This window comes from Thrips palmi, unplaced genomic scaffold, assembly GCF_012932325.1.
Source record: "Thrips palmi isolate BJ-2018 unplaced genomic scaffold, TpBJ-2018v1 HiC_scaffold_16, whole genome shotgun sequence".
NCBI lineage: Eukaryota > Metazoa > Arthropoda > Insecta > Thysanoptera > Thripidae > Thrips > Thrips palmi.
Window position 1 is genome coordinate 13,438,368 of NW_023144625.1, and position 17,869 is coordinate 13,456,236.

At 44.5% G+C, this 17,869-nt stretch overlaps 2 protein-coding genes across 6 annotated transcripts; one reads left to right on the forward strand and one right to left on the reverse strand.

The window, feature by feature from the left end:
* Positions 1-559: 559 nt before the first annotated feature.
* LOC117642032 lies at positions 560-5,365 on the reverse strand. Of its 2 annotated transcripts, XM_034379813.1 has the most exons (13): positions 3,592-5,365; positions 3,428-3,517; positions 3,155-3,336; positions 2,870-3,065; positions 2,616-2,796; positions 2,303-2,542; positions 2,074-2,196; positions 1,898-1,987; positions 1,732-1,814; positions 1,445-1,649; positions 1,275-1,366; positions 1,076-1,184; positions 560-996 (listed from the first exon to the last, which is right to left on the reverse strand). In XM_034379813.1, exons 1-12 carry the CDS (start codon positions 5,143-5,145, stop codon positions 1,080-1,082), a joined length of 3,141 nt encoding a protein of 1,046 aa, XP_034235704.1. In that variant the 5' UTR covers positions 5,146-5,365; the 3' UTR covers positions 560-996; positions 1,076-1,079. The 2 variants fall into 2 exon arrangements, with proteins under 2 accessions (XP_034235704.1, XP_034235703.1); XM_034379812.1 differs by having other exon boundaries at positions 560-1,184.
* A 141-nt stretch (positions 5,366-5,506) lies between these two features.
* On the forward strand, positions 5,507-13,742 carry LOC117642031. 4 transcript variants are annotated; one of them, XM_034379811.1, is made up of 12 exons: positions 5,507-5,530; positions 6,137-8,786; positions 8,883-9,007; positions 9,093-9,353; positions 9,435-9,633; positions 9,717-9,917; positions 10,048-10,195; positions 10,307-10,426; positions 10,519-12,997; positions 13,147-13,342; positions 13,435-13,583; positions 13,658-13,742. In XM_034379811.1, the coding sequence occupies exons 2-12, from the start codon at positions 6,146-6,148 to the stop codon at positions 13,727-13,729; spliced, it is 6,591 nt and encodes a 2,196-aa protein (XP_034235702.1). In that variant the 5' UTR covers positions 5,507-5,530; positions 6,137-6,145; the 3' UTR covers positions 13,730-13,742. The 4 variants fall into 4 exon arrangements, with proteins under 4 accessions (XP_034235702.1, XP_034235700.1, XP_034235701.1 ...); XM_034379809.1 differs by lacking the exon at positions 5,507-5,530 and adding an exon at positions 5,584-5,712; XM_034379810.1 differs by lacking the exon at positions 5,507-5,530 and adding an exon at positions 5,800-5,860.
* The last annotated feature ends 4,127 nt before the right edge of the window (positions 13,743-17,869 follow it).

The window sequence follows — 17,869 nt, forward strand, 5'->3', positions numbered from 1 at the left end:
CAACAAGGAAATATTGTAAGGCATACAAAAATGTTTTGAACTTCAGGCTTACAACAACTAGTGTTTCACAAGTAAACATACAGTGATATAAAAAATAAATACAGTAAACATCAGTATCATATGTACTGGAAAATCATCAATTTCCATTAAAATATAGACAGTTGATAATAATTGTTTCAAAAACACAGCAGTTTGTGTAACAGTTCTACATGCATTTTCAAGCAGCATTTTTTTTTGAGTGGACATTTAAAATTTGTGTTTCTATTACAAATTATGTTGATGGTTTGACAAGTTGATTTTAAAATGAAGTGTGATAATTTTTCAAAAAGACTTAAGTAAAGTTGAGTGATTAAGAGAACTACTGTTTTGAACAGTTTTGAATAAGGTTTGTTCAAATTCATGAAACATGAAGGGCCTCTGCAATTCCAAACAAGCATCAAACTAACTGTGAAGATAGTCAGTGTGTTGAAGAAACAAACCTTTTTTTAGCACATAGAGAAAGTAGAATCTTTGACACAAAAACATCACAAAATACCTAGTGCATGTTACACAATAAAGAAAATATTAAAATATTTGAACATGTGGCATTTTACAAAACATTAAAACATTTAAAGAAATTAATTAATTACAGATCCTCCCAGAACTCATATACATTGCTTAAACAATGACTAGATAAACAATCTATAAACCATAAATCACGATAAATAGTTGAGAAACATGATAACAAAACTACAAAACAAAAGCAGCATCATTTCAAAGCATTTATGAATACATGCCTACTCATAATCTTTGGTCAGAATAGTACAGGAAACAGTGGCGTAAAGTTAGGAATGAAACAAAGATGCAGCTGCTACAAGAGCAACACGCAGATCATTCAGAATCAGAAGGTGATAGCACCACAGGTTACAAGGATAACTCATCTTAAAGTACGTAACTTCCTTAATATCACAGCATCAAAAGTGAGCTTCAATCTTGACAAAGCACAGCAAGAGAAGCCTGAAAAATGTTATTTCAAATACAGACAAAAGAAGAAAGACACAAAAAATTTGAGTTTGGCTTCCGACAGAGCACTAACAGTTTCACTCCAAATCTCTGAGATTTATGGTTGATGGTGCAAAGCTTGAATCCATACTTAAAATTCCATCCTCCGAGCTGTACAAGTCACTTGTAGTCGCTAAATCATCCTGTAATTTAAAAGGAAAACACAATTAGTAGTAAATACTGTATTTTAAAACAAAAAGAGGTTTTTGAAAAATAGGAGGTGATATAATTACAGGCAATAAGAGGTGAGCTATACTATCTTGACCAGATCCTAAGTAACCAGCACTGAGTACAACATCCAAAGGGGCCCGCCCGTTGGAGAGTCCTGAAATCAAATAAGACAATCTTTAAATAACATTGTTGCAATTCAAATATGCACAGTGAGAAGCGTGATTTGTAGTACCGTCTTGTTTGGTTCCTGAGAGTGGCGATTTATCAATCTCAACAGCATGGAGCCTCAACGAAGGCTTCCTTGTTTGCTGTGGTGGCCGCTTAGGCTGCCTTGGAGTTCTGATTGACTGACTTTGACGCACCTTCTTGAACTTCGTCCAACTGTGGATTGTGATTGAGCTACGGGCTGACTCAGGATGTAAAACGTGACTTATTTCCTGAAATAGAAACACATTGTAAGTAGGGAGTTGAATAGAAAATATTACAACAAAAGTACATCCACGAAACTTGTAAACATACCTCATCTTGTTCCACAGCATCACTCAAATTTTCCTCTGGCTCCTGGGTACAGATCAAGACTTGGGACATGTGGTTTGGAGTACCTGTCACAATAAGTCAATGTTTTTGAATAAAGAAACAAAACCTGAACCATAGGCAAGTGCAGGCATTTTGCAGTTTGTTATACCTGGATCATCTACATAGCCTGGTAAAGTATTTAAAACAATTGAAGAATTCTCCATGACTTCAGGTGATATATTACTGGTATCTTCAGACCCTATGATGAGAAAAGAAAACAATCATGAAAACAAAATGAATCCATTCTGAAACCACATCCCTACTAAAATATTATTCATGTCTTACTTAGAGATGCAGAGGCATTGTGTTCAAATGTAACAGGTTCCATACCAACTAGTTCAGCAACAAGAGCCTCATCTTCTGACAGCAAAGGAATCAGGTCCAAGGTTTGTGTCCCTTCAGGAATATCTATGAGATCAAAGTTGAGTGATGCATATTAAAAACGTGGAAATATTTGTCTTTCCCTTTTGTTTCAAGGATGTAAAATACAAAATGTTATTAACAGATAACACACCTGGTTGGACAGTGTTTTCACAGGGCAAGCTTTGAATGACAACATGGTCCTCCATGTTCATTTCTGGCACGCTGCTAACACTGCTTTCAGTGCAGATCTTTCCAGTACTTTGAATAACTTTCACAGGTATGGAGGTAATTGCTTCAGTGAGTGTGTCGTTGGGAACAGCATGAACTTTGGCTCGGTGCTTTTTAGAATGAACATACAAACTGCTTTTTGCTGAAAATTTCATATTACAATCTACAACAGAAAGAAAAATCAATAATCGTTGACAAACAAACAGATACCATGTACACCCAGACATTATACTTACTTGGATGAGGACACTGAAAAGTACGTTCGGATGAATGTGTTAAAGCATGTTCCTTAAGGTGCTCTGAGCGCATGAACATTTTCCCACATCCTTCAATAGGACATTGGAAATTGCGCACGTTTGTATGTTTGAATTGATGCCGTCGCAGTTTACTTGAGCTAGTAAAAGCCCATGTACAGCCCTGAAAGTAAATAAAAGGAATAATAAAATCTTGATTTTGTAAGCAATTTTCTTTTTGTCATGAGATAACTTACTGGATGTGTGCACAAGTATGGTTTATCTCCTGTGTGTGTGCGCATATGGGCCCTTAATCTGCATGGTTTGGTAAAAACCTTCGTACAGCCAGACCATTGGCATCTAATTTCATCATCTTTATGCTGGTGGCTTCTGATGTGAGAGTTGACTGAATTCACAGTGTAATACCTCTTCTGGCATGACGCATAAGGACACCTGAAGAGGCACGTACAGAAATTTGTAAGTAAATACAGAATACCATTTAGATAAAAGTTTTCTTTCTAAATCATAATTTAATTCCTTACACATAAGGTGCATGATCTGAGCCATGTTCTTTCAGATGAAATTCTAAGCTACGCCGAGTTTGAAAGAATTCATTGCAGTCTTTCACTGGACACATTATTTCTGCAGGCCTCTTGTGGAGTTTCTGATGAGTCTTCAGATTATATATTGTAGTGAATGAACGGCCGCATTCTGGCACAGAGCACTGTAAAAGATGATATAAGATTATAATTTACAATTTAGGAAAAAAGAACTCTTTGTAAGCTTTTATGTGAGGATGACCACTGGTAGGCTACCTTGAAATCCTTCCTTTGCAAATGAGTCTCTTTGTGCCTTTTCAGCTTGAAGTGGGTGTAAAATGCCCATTGACAGTTGGGGAAATCACACTGCAAAAAGAAAACCGAAAAATTTAACAGATGTTAGACAGATGTAAAGATATAATGCAATTGAAGAATATTACCTTATAGGGACGAACGCCATAATGACCCAGTATATGAACCTTCAGTTGGTTTAATACAGGAAAAAGTTTCTTGCAGCTTTTTTCAGGACAGTACCACAGCTTTTGATCTTCCGGTTTATTCTGTACCCAGCTTAATGTAGGGACTCCAAGTTTCTGTAAGGCATCAGTCACTGGTTGATATTCCAAAAGCTCCTCCTCTTCTAAGGAATTGTGGTCACCTGTTTCTTCACATTTTTTCCCTGAACTGGTACACCAAAGATTTGGGGTGGCGTTTATCAGCTCACTAGTCTTTCCTTTGAATATTTGATCTCCTTTGGCAGTACTCACAACAATTTCTGTGAGGTCTTTAGATTTATCAGAGGATATGGCCACTACTGCCAAAGATTGGGATTTAGACAAATTGCCCTTGACAACTTTGGATCCTGGTTTCTTCATAAGATGCACATTTTGGTTTATTTGCTTAGAGCTTTGATTTATTAAGGAAATAAAATGGTCTTCTTTTAAAACTTGCCTGCCTGATCCTTTAGGTTTTACTGCAGAATATTTAGCTCCTTTCTTAGCTAGCGACGTTTTCAAGACACTACGAGAGTGAGCTGAAGGAGTGGGCTGTACAGGTGCTTGGTTTCCAGGAGACTTGCTGCTGGGCATCTGAACTTGAGCAGTAACTTGATTAAGGATTGAATCAGGATGAGAATTGCGTTTGGTTCTTGCAGATGTTTGTCGAAGATTTAAATTTAGTTTTTCAGCATTTGGAAATGCAATTGAGATGACACTTGGTCTATCTTGGGATGACGTTTCTATGGATTTTCTTCTAGTACGTGACACTTGGGCGCGTGTTTCAGGTTTAGTTACATTATTGGAAGGAGCTGCATCAATGAAAACTACATTGTTTTCTAGTTTGACAGGGACCAAATGAGTGCCGCTGGGCTGAGGTCCGATAGATTCACACATATCTAACCCAACTTCAGGCAGTTGCTCTTGATCGGGAATCCAAACCTCATTGATGCTCTCCATAGTGTCAACCCCCAAAACTTCAACTGCACCAAGAACATCAGTGTCATCTTTAAAAACAATGTAATCGTCATCTTTATCTGTACTAAAGTGACAAGTGTCCTCTGGCAACAGTTCAGAATGTGAAACAATATCATGGTCAGAATCGTCCTTCGAAAACATGATGACTGGAACGGAACTAAGAGTTTTAACCTCACTGAACATGGTAACATCAGATCCAGTGATAAGTTTTGAGTCATCTGAGTTTGATGACATAAAAACAACATCTTTGCATAAGATCTGATTCAAGCTTTCAAAGTCTATTTCTTGGTGCTTCATGACTGCCCCAAAGTCGTTGGAAGTTCCAGTGATGTCTCTGCTATGCAGCATCGTTTCGCCGTCAAGGTCTTGAGGTATCTCGGTTATTCGAATTTCCAGCAGGTCGTTGGAAACATCGCTGCTAGATCCCACGACGCTCCCATTCTTGCACAAATTGTGGAATCTGCTCTCATTTGGAGGCTTGAACGGCAATATGTAAAGTTCGCTGCTAGCGTCAAGAGCCATTTTCACATCTGATTTCAAACCATTGGAAAGGGTAAATCACATATCAAAATACGTAACAGCATTGCACAACGGGCAACAGTAACGGTATTCTCAAAATGGAAGATGTAAGCACATCTAAAAGGGAAACTTCGATAATTTTGTCATTTCACATAACCACTGCAAAAAGTCACCGACCATGCAACTCTTTTTGTTATCCTTGTTATTGTTGGCTCTGTAGTTTTGTCTTTGTTGTTATAGAGAACACCGTCATCTCATTTCTGAGTTTCCATAAGCATTGGCAGTGCTTTTGAAGTATGCTAATGCAATCATAAACGCTCACAAGGAATGCAAAGATCATTTATTTCAACAAATTTCAACGTAAAAACGTGAAAAAACAACGAGCAAGGTGAACTTTTAACTTTGTTGTGTTACCTATTATCTTCATTAGCAATTTTTCATCATGGATCAATTTTGACTTTATTTCCATAATGGGTTGGCCTCTTTCAAGTTATCAAAACGTCGAATGAATAAAGTTAAGCTTATCTGTTTGTTTAGGCTACTGTTGCAAGTCTTAGTCATATTGTCCAGGTTTGTTGGTTTCGTTTTCGTTTCCGAATTCTACTCGATTTTATTTTTCATACAAAGCTACTTACTGCAATATGAATCTCAATAATCCCATACTCAAATGTCGCCGTTTGTCCACAAACAGTTTTGAATTTGAAGCAAGAAAATGAAGGTTTGGGACGTTAGGTTACATTGTTTGTGTATTTGTGAGCTTCTTTGAATGACATAGGTATGTGATTTGACTTACTGGAGGTTTTCCAAACTCACAACATTGTAATTTTAGTCACGAAAAGCACGCGTCAAGCGAATACTAAGATGCGTCATTTCTAGTCCAGGAACTTAGTTTCTTGTTAACATTTGTTCTGTCGCAAATGCTAGAAGATTTTCAACTATCGTTGGTTATATTTCGTGACATGTCTCTGATCTTCCTATTTTTATCCTTGTACAGTCATAAACCATGGACCCCAAGGCAACCAAACCTCATACCAAAAGAGTGGGCCAAGACCATGAGAACTTGCCAACCCGTCGTCCAAATCGTCTGTTTCTCAGCGAAACGATTCCACCAGCTACTCATCAGCCTCAGTTGAGCCAAAACCGAACCCATAATTTGTCTGACAGAATACATGAGTATTATGAAAATCTTGTCAAGAACTCTCCTTTGGCCAAAACTTACCCCTCAAGAGAAAGTCCTCAATTCTTGCCAAGCAATGTGCAAGACCGATTTGAAGACCCCTACCTAGTTGATCGAAGTGCTGTTACTGTACCGAGGTATGGAGAACAGCCACATACCTCCATTCGCTCAGCTTTGCAGCCTTCCAACAGCAACGCAAGGCAGCCATTTACAGTTTATGTTGAAGATACTGCGGGAGCTTTTCAGCGATATTCCAAACGAAAACCATTGACAAACCTGGCTAGATCTGCCTACCTCGATGCCAATGAAGCTTCGATGGATGTAAATGCTGCAGACCCTGCTCATAGCAGAGCCACCAGAGAGAGGAGCAAATCTCCAGTGATGAATCGAACGCAGTGTGTACTCTGCCACAGTTCCAATCATTCATCACAAAATTGTACCTTGCAGAGTAGAATGCCAGCCGAACATGATGGATTTTTCTCAAGCGCTGCTGAGATCGGACCCAGTTTTAGACATTTAAAAGGAAGTGAAGATAACCAAGGTGATGGATCTGAGGACCAGAAGAAGGCAACTTCTGCAGCATTCCCTAAAAAACGGTCTGTCCCAGCTAACATTAATGTTAGGTGTGAGAGGGACGTCATAGGGCAGGAGAAATCGCCTGTTTCAAAGTCACATCCGGGAAGTTCAGGAGCCTTGAGTACTTCAAGTAGCAATGGTGACACAGCACCTCGGGAGAGGAAGAAGTGGGTTAGGCCCCCTCTTGTTGGCCAAGCTGCATCTTCTGCCGACAAACCTCCATTCATCAACTTTGACTGTTTGGACGATCATAGCCGTTCTTTAGAGAAAAGAAGACCCAATGACGATAGTCTGCAGTTGTCCAGCAGCACTGGCTCAGAGCAGATTGACTCAAGAGACACTGCTAGGGGATTTTCTCATCCTAAAAGTTCATATTTTGATTCAAGCAATGTTGCAAGTGGCGTGCCTCATAGTAATGATGACTACTTTGAACCAGCCGACCATGATGCTTCGTCTGCTACATGCCATCAGCTTACCTCTGAGGGAGAACAAGGCTTATCTGACAGTTGTGCTGGAGGGCGTGTTTCTCCTTCATCTAGTGTGACATCCAGTCGACGGTTAGAGTGGGACAGTGGAGCTGATGTGGGTTACAACCAAATGTATGGCTCTCCCAATCCAGGTGCCTCAACTTCTGGCCTCTGCACCATTGAAAGAATGGCATTAGCGCAAGGCTGTTCCGTCGCTTTGCATTTAAGACTTGATCCTGAGGGTACCACAGTTCCTGCTTCCCCTGGCATTGCTCCCCCCATGCCTCCTTCGTCAGTGCAAGAGAAACCAACACCAAGTGCAGTAGGCAAGCCAACAGCTGAGTCTACGCCTCTCGGTCAAGCTCCATCCATAGCTAAAGCACTTCGCAAACATGTCAATGACCCAAAAAGTGTAATCTCGCCTATCTTTTACACCCACCAAAAAGATGGTACAGAAACACGGAGTTTGAGTGGACCACTACAAGAGGAGCAGGAAGAGGAAGAAGCTGTGGTTCATCCAATTTTACCAAAGTCCAAGAGCCCAGATGTCCAGGAATATTCTTCAGCCTCCACCATTCCTTTCCATAGACAACTGAGCAATTCTATGCAAGATCTAAGAAAGTGCATCAGTAAGCGGTCTGAAAATCAGTTATTAAAAAGCCAAAGTGATCCAGACCTGTCTGGGGACAGCCCAATAGCTGTGTCTAAGTCACGCAGGTCTAAACTTTTCAAAGAAATGCCAAAGGGTCGAAGCTATGCAGAAAGCAATGTAGCTGCTCACTCTATTTCGTCTGGATCTGATGCTACGTTAGTTCATGTAGGAACTGAAGAGGACCTGGCAACTGATGGGAGGGAGGAAAATGATTCTGTAGAGCATCCTCAACAAGGCCAAGACGAGTTAACTCTAACTTGTGAGACTCATGATCCAAACTCTGTGTCATTGGCCGTCAGTGAGTCAGGAAAAGTATTTGCTCCAGCTGAACCACAAGATTCAAATCAGTCATCAAGGATGGGTGGTGCTCCGCAGCAAGATGTGGCAAAGAAAGGAAACGTTCCACCTCATCCAGTGGAGACCAAGCCAAGCAGTAGTAATTCACATGTTTGCAGTGACACGGATCACAAGCGTGGATTGCATCATCACTTTGGAGTTTTGTGCTCAACAGTCTTAGGTGGTCACATTCAATCTAGTGGACAGCCGAATGAAGGGTCTCAACCTCAAAATATTGTCCATGGGTCTGATAGAGTGTTTTCTACCAATAGCAACCAGACCCAACTTCAGACCAAGGAGTCAACTCAAGACTCTGAGAACCCGATAGTTGAAAGTACAGGAAGCAGTGCCTTCCATTCAGATGCTCACCATGATGAAAGTGTTCCCAGAGGTAGCACACTAACTGGAAGAGCAAATAGTTTTGAATATTTACCAGGTAAATGTTAGGGTGATATGGTAAATAATTGCTCTCTTAGTCTGTAAACAGGACCAAACAAAAAATTTAATTTTTATTTATTATTGAAACTTACAGGTCATGCATACGAAAATAATTCTGTCTCAGGTCTTAGAAAACATGAAAGACCTCCTGGAATATCTACCTCAACAGAAACTGATTCAGAACCTGTCAGGCCTATCAGTAGGGTAATGCACAGGAAGGTACGTTCCTTTTTTTCAGTGCTGTAGTAGTATTTTTTTTAAGTCAATGTGTCTATTTAAATTAAATTTGAAATGTAATTTTCAGGTTGTGGACTCAAGCAGCCATGATACAGAAGATGATCGTCTTTGGGGTTCCCCCAGAACAGGATCGAACACCTTAGTTCAGGACTTGGAGAGAGGAGTAAATTTGCTGAAGGGAGTCATGGAAAATAAGTCAGCGGGCCGTCGATGTAAACGTGAACTCATACGGAGGATAATTAAGAAACTGGTAACTTCAGAATATGTTGAGGATATTATTGAGAAAGAAAGAGCCAGTCATGCAGCTCGCCCCCCTTTTTCTCCCAGGGTAATTTTCTCAGAAATTGTATTATTAATTTTGTAATCATATTCTTTTTGTGATGGTAATGCAAGTTGCTTTGTTTCCCAGAGAACCAAATATCATGAAAGGCAAGACAGAAATCTCAGGGCTAAGAGAACTGTGGGATCAGAGAGACAAGAGATTTCTGGGGAATCTGATGAGCCCAAGCAGCAAGCTGCAAGAGTCCACAATGTTCGACGTAAATTACCAACACATCAACCTGTTCATCACCCTCAAGCCCCAAGGACTTTGAGCACTTTAGCCAGTGGTTAGGATTAATTTAAATTAGTTTTCTTCACATCATTTATTTTTACTTAAAGAAATAATTTTAGTTTTACTGTTACTTTGCAGGAAGTAAGTCATCCAGTTTGTGGAGCTCTCATGGGGACAGCACAAGTGGCAGTATTTCATTGAGTGGATCTTCAGACAATCAGAAGCAGTCCAAAATAAGTGTGAAACCCAACCCCCTGTTTGAATTAAATCAAGAAAAAGCTGCAGATTGGTTAAAGCCAACCACCCAATCAGAAAAACTTTTTGAAATGAGAAAGAAAGGTATTTTATTATTATTAGATGAAATAAGAGCATAAAATAATTCTTGTTTGCATGTTTTTGACATAATAGCAACAGAAGGTATTTTTTTTTTAATCTAGCAAAGTTTATATTGTCTTTGCCTCTCTAACAGGTACTTCTCATGCTGAAAAGCACTTAGCTGGTCTGATAGGAACACATCCTCCCGAACATGCTCTGGATCCCATGCTGCTGAAGGATGATCCCCAAAAACAGCTGTCCTGGGTCACTAATGAAATCAACCACCTCAAAATCCTAAAGCAGTATGTATTTGTGTTCTCCTTTTTTCGGCTGTTTTTTGCTTGTCACAGTAAAGTGCCTTTGTTGGGCAAAAATAATTTAGCAATGGCATTTCCAAACTGCATTGTTTCCAGGTTGCTACAGAAACAAGAATTTCTTAAACAAAGTCTGAATCCAAATTTATGCCAAACTAATTTCACCACTATGCCTTTAACTGGGATAAAGCAAACTATGCAAATGGCTGACTGCACTTCGTAAGTTTATAACTTGATAGTAAAATTAGGGGAAAAAATACCTCAAAATTTACTACAGGATATGAATATTTATTTCAAAAATTATTTTGCAGGCCTGATATTCCTGAGGCTCGTTCTCCAGCCCTGAAACCTTCCAGACTCCAGCAGTGGATATCCTTGGAGAGTGATACCAGTGCTGGTTTTGGCTTGTCAAACAACACTGGAAGTTCTCACGATTCCCACTGGCAAGAAGTTGAAGTAGCCAGTGCAGGAGAGCAGGATGGTCATCCCCATAGGACCGTCAGTATCAGTGATGCTGATCAGATAACAGATGCTTCATGCTCTTTATCTAACAGAAAATCAGATCACAGCTCTGGCCCTCATATTGCCCCGAAGTCGAGGCGGCGGTCCGTTAGTATCAGTGATACAGATCAGCAGTTGGGACCACCTTCTACTTCAGATGCACCAATCCAGAAGAAGCGCTCTGATTGTCACTGTGGAAGACCCGATGGAAGAACTTTTAGCACACGATCTCCACAGGTTGGAACTTATGGGCCTCCACCTAGAAACTTGGCCTCTGATGCATCTTCAAAGCAGGTCTGTGAAAACTGTGCGTCTCATAACCACCTCAATGTGAGAAATGCCCCACCTTCTGGTGGAGGGCTTAGAAGTGCATTGGTTAATCGACCTGGTGGCTCATTGGGGCTTCCACGCTTTGACAGTCTGAGCCCCACTAAGGCAGAAGATAGAAATCAGACGGTCCAGTCATGCTCATGTGGTTCTTCCAAAACCCAAGCCCGGAATTGTTGTTGTTCCAAAGAACAGCCGCCTGGAGACAAGCCCCAAAATGCTGGACCTTTGAATAAGGGTACTGCTGGTTCATCCCACCAGTTAGTTTCTCGAGTGGTGGCCGAGATTCCTTCAGGTTCCACACAGCCACTGTCGGGTGGTGGACTGGTCCGAGTTCATATTGAATCTGACCAGGACGTTGATTCTACTCATGAATCGCTGAGGAGCTCAGTTGTAAGGGATAGAGTGCACATAGCCGATGTATCAGAGTTACGCGGGGTTCCTATGCTGAGACAACCCAGCGATGATAGCATAACCAAGGCGGTCTCTAAGGCTGTTTCTTCCAAAGTTAAAGAGCTCCGTAATTTGGGTCAGATAGAAGAAGCAGAGGTCAAGATTCGTGTCAAAGTAGCTCCAGGCCAATCAGATCATGTGCCTTCTTATCCTGAAAGAGGGAGAGTATTGAAAACTCAAGACCTAGATGATGAAAGTCCTTTCCACACCTCAAAGCACAGTGAGCTGGATGATATGATTGCCCGGCAGAGAGCAATGGATTACGAGACTCGTCAGAAGCTTCTGTCCATTGCGGAAAGCAGGCAGCGAGCTCAAATGGGACTGCATGATGTGGATAGGAGAATACAAGATCTCCTTTTACAAGATTACCTCAGCCGTCAATTTAAGACACCTGATACTGCAAGCACCCCTCAAACTAGATTGAATGTTCGTGTGGAAGCTCCAGTTTCATTGGGCAGCTCGATTGGAGTGCAAAGTGAGGTGGATAAGAAAACAATAGGAACTTCAACTGCAGATCAGAAAACCCCTCAACAAAGAGATGCTCAGTCATATACTGGCCCCTTTCCTCAAGCTCAACAGGCAGTCCCTCCTGCCTCAAGCTCTCGAGGAGGCTGCATTTGTGGTGCGTCGCCTGCTAGGCAAGCTCCATCGTTTGTGTATCAAAACCAACAATCTGAGATTCCAACTCGGCCTCAAACTGCGCCTGCCTCTCGTTCATGCTGTTGTGGCTCACAACCTACCAGCACCCCAAGAACATATCGTGCATCTCCCCCATTTTCGTCTTTGGATAGACAGGTGGAGTTTGAACTTGATCTACGGAAACCAATGCCTTGCAAAATGACTCCTTATGACGTGCATGAAGTGTTGAAAAGTAGAAACACTGCCTATTTCCTGCAGTTTGAAGAGGATCCCTCAACACAAATGTACCCTGAGAAAAAAGAAGCTAAACCTCCTATGGAAGTGGTGACAGTGAAAATACCAATGCATAAGCCACGTGGAGTTAAACCAACTTTGTCCTCACAAGAAAGAAAGAAAAGCAAGTATGCTGGGAGTGGTCAATCCCCAGCAGGTTCCTCTCAGTCTAACCAGAGGGGTAGCCGAGGCCTTTTGTCAGGATCTGAGTCCCCAACTGATGCTGCAAATCTGTTGAGGTCTGCCCCAGGTCGAAGCCATTTGTCCATCACTGTAACAGACTCCTCTGTAGACAGTGTGTTTTCACCTGATGGTGATTCAAGGTACTCTTCCTTTCAACATCCATCCAGAAAAGTTCACAGGGCTCCCCGATCCAACAAGAGAAAAGAGAAAGTTGTAACTGATAGCAAAGACACAGGGGATATAAGTCAAACCCTTGTGTTCAGGACTAATGAAAGTAAAACTCCCAGCAGCAATGTGTCTGTACCCACTTTGGAACAACAAAAGAATAACAATAACCAATCAGCCAATGAAAGTGAATCTGTCTTTGATATTCATGATGAAGGCGACAATGAAAACGGTGTGCCAACATTACAGGTAAGCTATTATAGAGCACTCAATGTAAAACATGAATCATGTTCCTTTTTATTTATGTGAAGCCATTGAATTTAAAACAACTCTTGTGCTTTCCAAAATTGTAGTTGACATCTTGATTCTAAAATTGTCATTGTTTGTTGCTCTGTTAGGAATATTTGGAGAAAAATCACCCTAAGTATCTTGATGCAGCTGAAAAGAGAAGACGGTGTATTGCTGAAATGTCTTATTTAAGACGTTTGCGGCAGCAGAGCCGTAAACGTTTGATGGAACTGGAAGGTGACAAAATGTGTGCTAGACAAAAGCAACAATGGAGAATGCGCTGTGCGTCTCGAGCCAGGCCAACTGGTAATTTGAAACTTCAAACCTAAAATTCAAAATGTATTGAACTTTTCACACATCTTGATTTTTAATTTCTTTTTCTTCGATTAATTTTGAAGCCATGAGAAAAAAGTCCATTCCCAAAGTAAGCAAATCAGCTTGTGCCAGGAGGTACATGCTCCTCCCAGAAAGTCAGCAGCGTATGGCTGAGTTGAGAAAGAAAGAAGAGAAGAGGACCAATCGCCTCATGGCTGAAATATACACCAGAGTAAGTAAATAAAAAATGAACTGATAAAAAGTGTTACTGTACAAACACTATATGGTATGTTTTAATTGTTGCAGAAGCTTCAGGAGAAAGTTCTGAAAGGATCAGCAACAATACGCAGTAGTGTAAGCGTTATTTCCAGTTTGTAACAAAATTCTGTTGTAAAAAGAAAGCTATTTGATGGGAAAGAATATGAAGAATCTCTTGTAGATCAGTAATCTGTCAGAATTACTACTCAGTATTGAGCTTATACATGTGTGTTTCAAGATAATGGAAGACACATCAGTTGTTCTTCCTAAATAAATGTCTATTCAGTATTTTATTTTCACTTCTAAGTGCTATCATATCATTGTGTGTGAGTTGTATATTTTAAGTAACTTCCAAAGCATATATACCAGTTGTGTGTTTTATATAAGTCATTAGAGTGTGGATTTTAAATGTTAAATATTCTCTTTTCCTACCAATTTGTGCTTCATTATTAGTGATAGTGCATGTCATTATTATCCTTGTTTTGTAAGTGCACAAACATGTCCAAAAGAACTGCATACATGTATCTTGTTCTTTTGGGCCTGTTTGTACAATGCAGATTTTATCCTTAAATATTTATTGCTCAATATTAATTTTGATATGTGTACATTCTTTAGAAGTAAAACTGTCAAGACGTCACACTGTTACAAAGGCACCTTGACGAATCAGCTGCGTGTTTCTCCCATATAACGCCATGAAACATACTGACACTGTTGCGTCTTGAGTGAAACACAGTCTAAAATTGAATTAAGATAGACCAGTGGTTTTAATAATTCAATAATATTTACTCATTTATACGTACCAACCTGTCAAGTAAATGCCAATTTACCTATAAGCAAGTTTCTTTGCTGCCAGAATTATAATTTGTTTCATGTTCTAGTGTACCTGATGATGAGCATTTGTCTCAGTATGCTTTGTATTTTAGTTAAGGTGTATGATTAATTATATATGTTATTGCGTGGAAAAAAAATCAAATTGAGGCAATATATTTATTTTAGAAGGAAAAAGTTTTGTTTTGCTCTTACACGCCTCCGCCTTAGCACAACATGGCTCTAGCCATTTCGACAGAAGGAACCTTACTCTTGGTCTAAGAGGCTAGCTGTATACCCCACGCTCGGCGATACCCCGCGCCTCGGCTGTCCGATCGAGCACCCTCACTGGACGCACTGCGGTCTGCAAACCGCACCCCCAGCCCACACCCACACCCTGCCGTCCCTCGCCGTAAATAGAACGGAGTGGACGGACAGCGAATGCAGTCAGTCTGATTCTTGAATGGGGAAGTGGGAAGTGGCGCCGCGGGGGGCAGGGCACGCCGGCACGCCACTGGACTAAACGAATCGCCCGGCCGGGGCCGCGCGGACACCGCCGGCCAAAGCGGAGCCAAGCCGCGCAGATTGGCGCGCCGATTGTCAATTCCCCAGGACAAACACACTCACACTCACCGACACACTCGCAGTGCACTCGCACACGCGCGGCCGCGACATAGGCCGCTAAACGCGGGGACGACGCCGCCGGCCCCGCCGGCCGCAGCGCCAGGTGCGCTGGGAGGCTGGAAGACTGGAAGACGAGGACAGTTCCGGCTAATGAATTTGAAGCCGAAGAAAGCGGCTGGTTAGACCGCACGCTGAGGCGCGCGGCACCCCTGCGCCAAACGACTGTCGGTACATACGTCGGCCACCCTGCCCTCCCGCGTGTCGCCGAAGCGTTTGGAGGGATGTTCTTTCGAATGGCTCCCGGTCCGGCCGGTCCGGCCGGCGCTGAGTCAATATTGGGCCGGTCGAGACACTGTCCGGACTGTCCAGACCGGGCCGAGGGCGCCCCAGGGCCCGCAGCCCGGCCAGCCATTGTCACGCCGCAGAGGGGACATTAAGCAGACGGAATCCGGTCGCCTTTGTGCGCATCGGGGGGTTCACGGTTCAAATACTCGATGAGCTTCCCGTTTTTTTCGCCTTCCCGGTCGGCGTGTTCCAGTCCCCCAGTGTCCTGGCTGGCCACTCCGGAGCAGGCGGCCTGGCTGCCCCGACTCGGCGACCGCCACGCCCTTCGAATTGGAGAGTGTAAACACGCCAGGACGCCAGCCGTGATCTCGAGCCTCGCCTCCGAGAGGAGGAAAATAAAAAGAGTACTAAAAGCGTATTGGGCAACCTGTTATACACTGATGGAGCAATCACGCCACAAATGGCGGAGTGTGTGTTCCGTTACTTATTCACGGCCTTGGGGACGGGGTGGGGCGGGGGTGGCGGGGAACCGCACGCCCGCTGCTGGGACTCCCTGGAGGCGCAACCAGGGCGGGGGTGGGGGGCAAATGGCAGCACGAGGGCAGGCAGTACTTGAAGGCGAGGAGCTAGGACCGCACCGGCACCACCACCCTTACGCCGATGACGGCGTCCTCTGACGGCGTCCTCTGACGGCGTCCTCAGTCGGCTTCCTCTGACGGCGTCCTCTGGGGCTCAGGTGATGGAGATAGATGGCGCGGCGGCGCGGCGGCAGCCTTCTCTTTCCATTACGCCAAATGGCCGTGGCGGGGCGCGCCTTTCGCGTTCGGCCCGAGGCAGCGGCACGGCGGCACGGCGGCGCGGATTCATTATTGAGCCTTTAATATTAATGGCGCGGCCGGGCGCGGCACGGCACGCGCCGAAAATGGTGAAATAAGGCAGGGCTTCCACCCGCGCGCGTCCCGACAAGCCTGCCAGGTTTTCCACTTTTTATCATTTTGTTCATCTTTTTATGACCGTCGGCTGGCTGCGGCTGGCGTGATGACGTCGGTGGCGGCCGACTAGACAAAGTATCTGCTACTTGACAAAGCGGGCACGCGTTATGGGCAGTGTAGGCGACTTGCCGGCTGTGGCTGCCGACTCACCTGACTGGGCGGGGCGCGGCAGGGCGGGATGCAGATTGATACTGATCGAGCATGGCGCCGCGGCCAGGCGGAACGCGACGCATCGGCGCAACGGAGGGAGGCTGCCGCGCTGAAGCACTGCCGGGGTGCCGCCAGGATACACCGCAGTGCAGCGGTACTGGATTTGACTAATTGGAGGGTAATCAAATAATCAGAACACTGCGACACGGACGCCCCACCCCCGCCAACCACCTGCTTTCCACGCCACCTATTACGAGTGGCGCGCTCTACCGTGTCACCCTCGCCCCCACCCCCTTACCCCACCCACTGCATCCGTGCTGCCAGCCTCTCCCGATCGCCTGTTCATTGCAAACCGGGCAACCCTTATATCTCCTCCGTCCTCGCCTATCGCCTGGAAATCCTTTTCTTTGGATTCCGCATGCCGCGCGCGCGGACTGGACACACTCTATACAGGCCGGCTCCTCTACCAACAGATTGACACGGTTTTTTATACCCCTTCCGGAAGCCCCCCCCCTCACACACACACACACACACACACGGACACGGACGCCGGGGGGCGCAAAGTGTCGTCAAACGAGATTGGTACAAGCGGCTTACCGGCCGGCGTGGCCGGGCGTGGCCGGGCGTGGCCGAGTGGAGACTGGATAGACGGAGCGATGCGGAGCAATCAGGCCGCAGCAAATAGCTCGCGCGAGAGCGGCGAGAGCTCGAAGCGCTTCAAGGGCATTACCCGTCTCTTTGACGTGCCTCCCTTCCGGCCATTTATGGCCGGCGCCCAAAATGAGGCAGACACGACCTCGGACACGGCGGTGGCGGCGACGGCCGCCAAGCCGTCCTCTCTCGCACTCATGGTCCGAAGGACCCACAGGGCGCGAGAGAGACCGAGCGACGGTTCGGAATCGGCCTGACGGCGGAGCGATTAGGCCCCTCCGCCTTCCTCGTGCCCGCAATGAGCCTGCCCGCGCCTCCCGCCTTTCTGTCTGGTTATCCGCCCCGCCCCGCCCCGCCCTGCGCCAACCCCTCCACGCACAGCTCAGTACATTGCTGCGCAATCTTCTTACGCGCACAAAGCGACGCTTTTCCAATCACACAGCACAAATAAGGACAAGGACCCCATCAGCCAGCCAGCCATCCTATCACTTGGGGAGGCGCGCTGCGGCCCGGCAGGCTCGGCTCGGCGCGGCTCGGTTCGGCTCGGCTCGGCTCGGCGCGGCTCGGTTCGGCTCGGCTCGGCGCGGCTCGGCGCGGCTCAGCTCGGCTCGGCTCGGCGCAGATCCGACCGGGGGCACGGCACACCAAAAGCCGGTGTGCCTTTTTAACGTCGCGGTAATACTCGCTTACTATGCTACTCGTCTCATTCCTGCGGTCAAGCAGCTGACCGAAATAATATTATCGTCGTGGG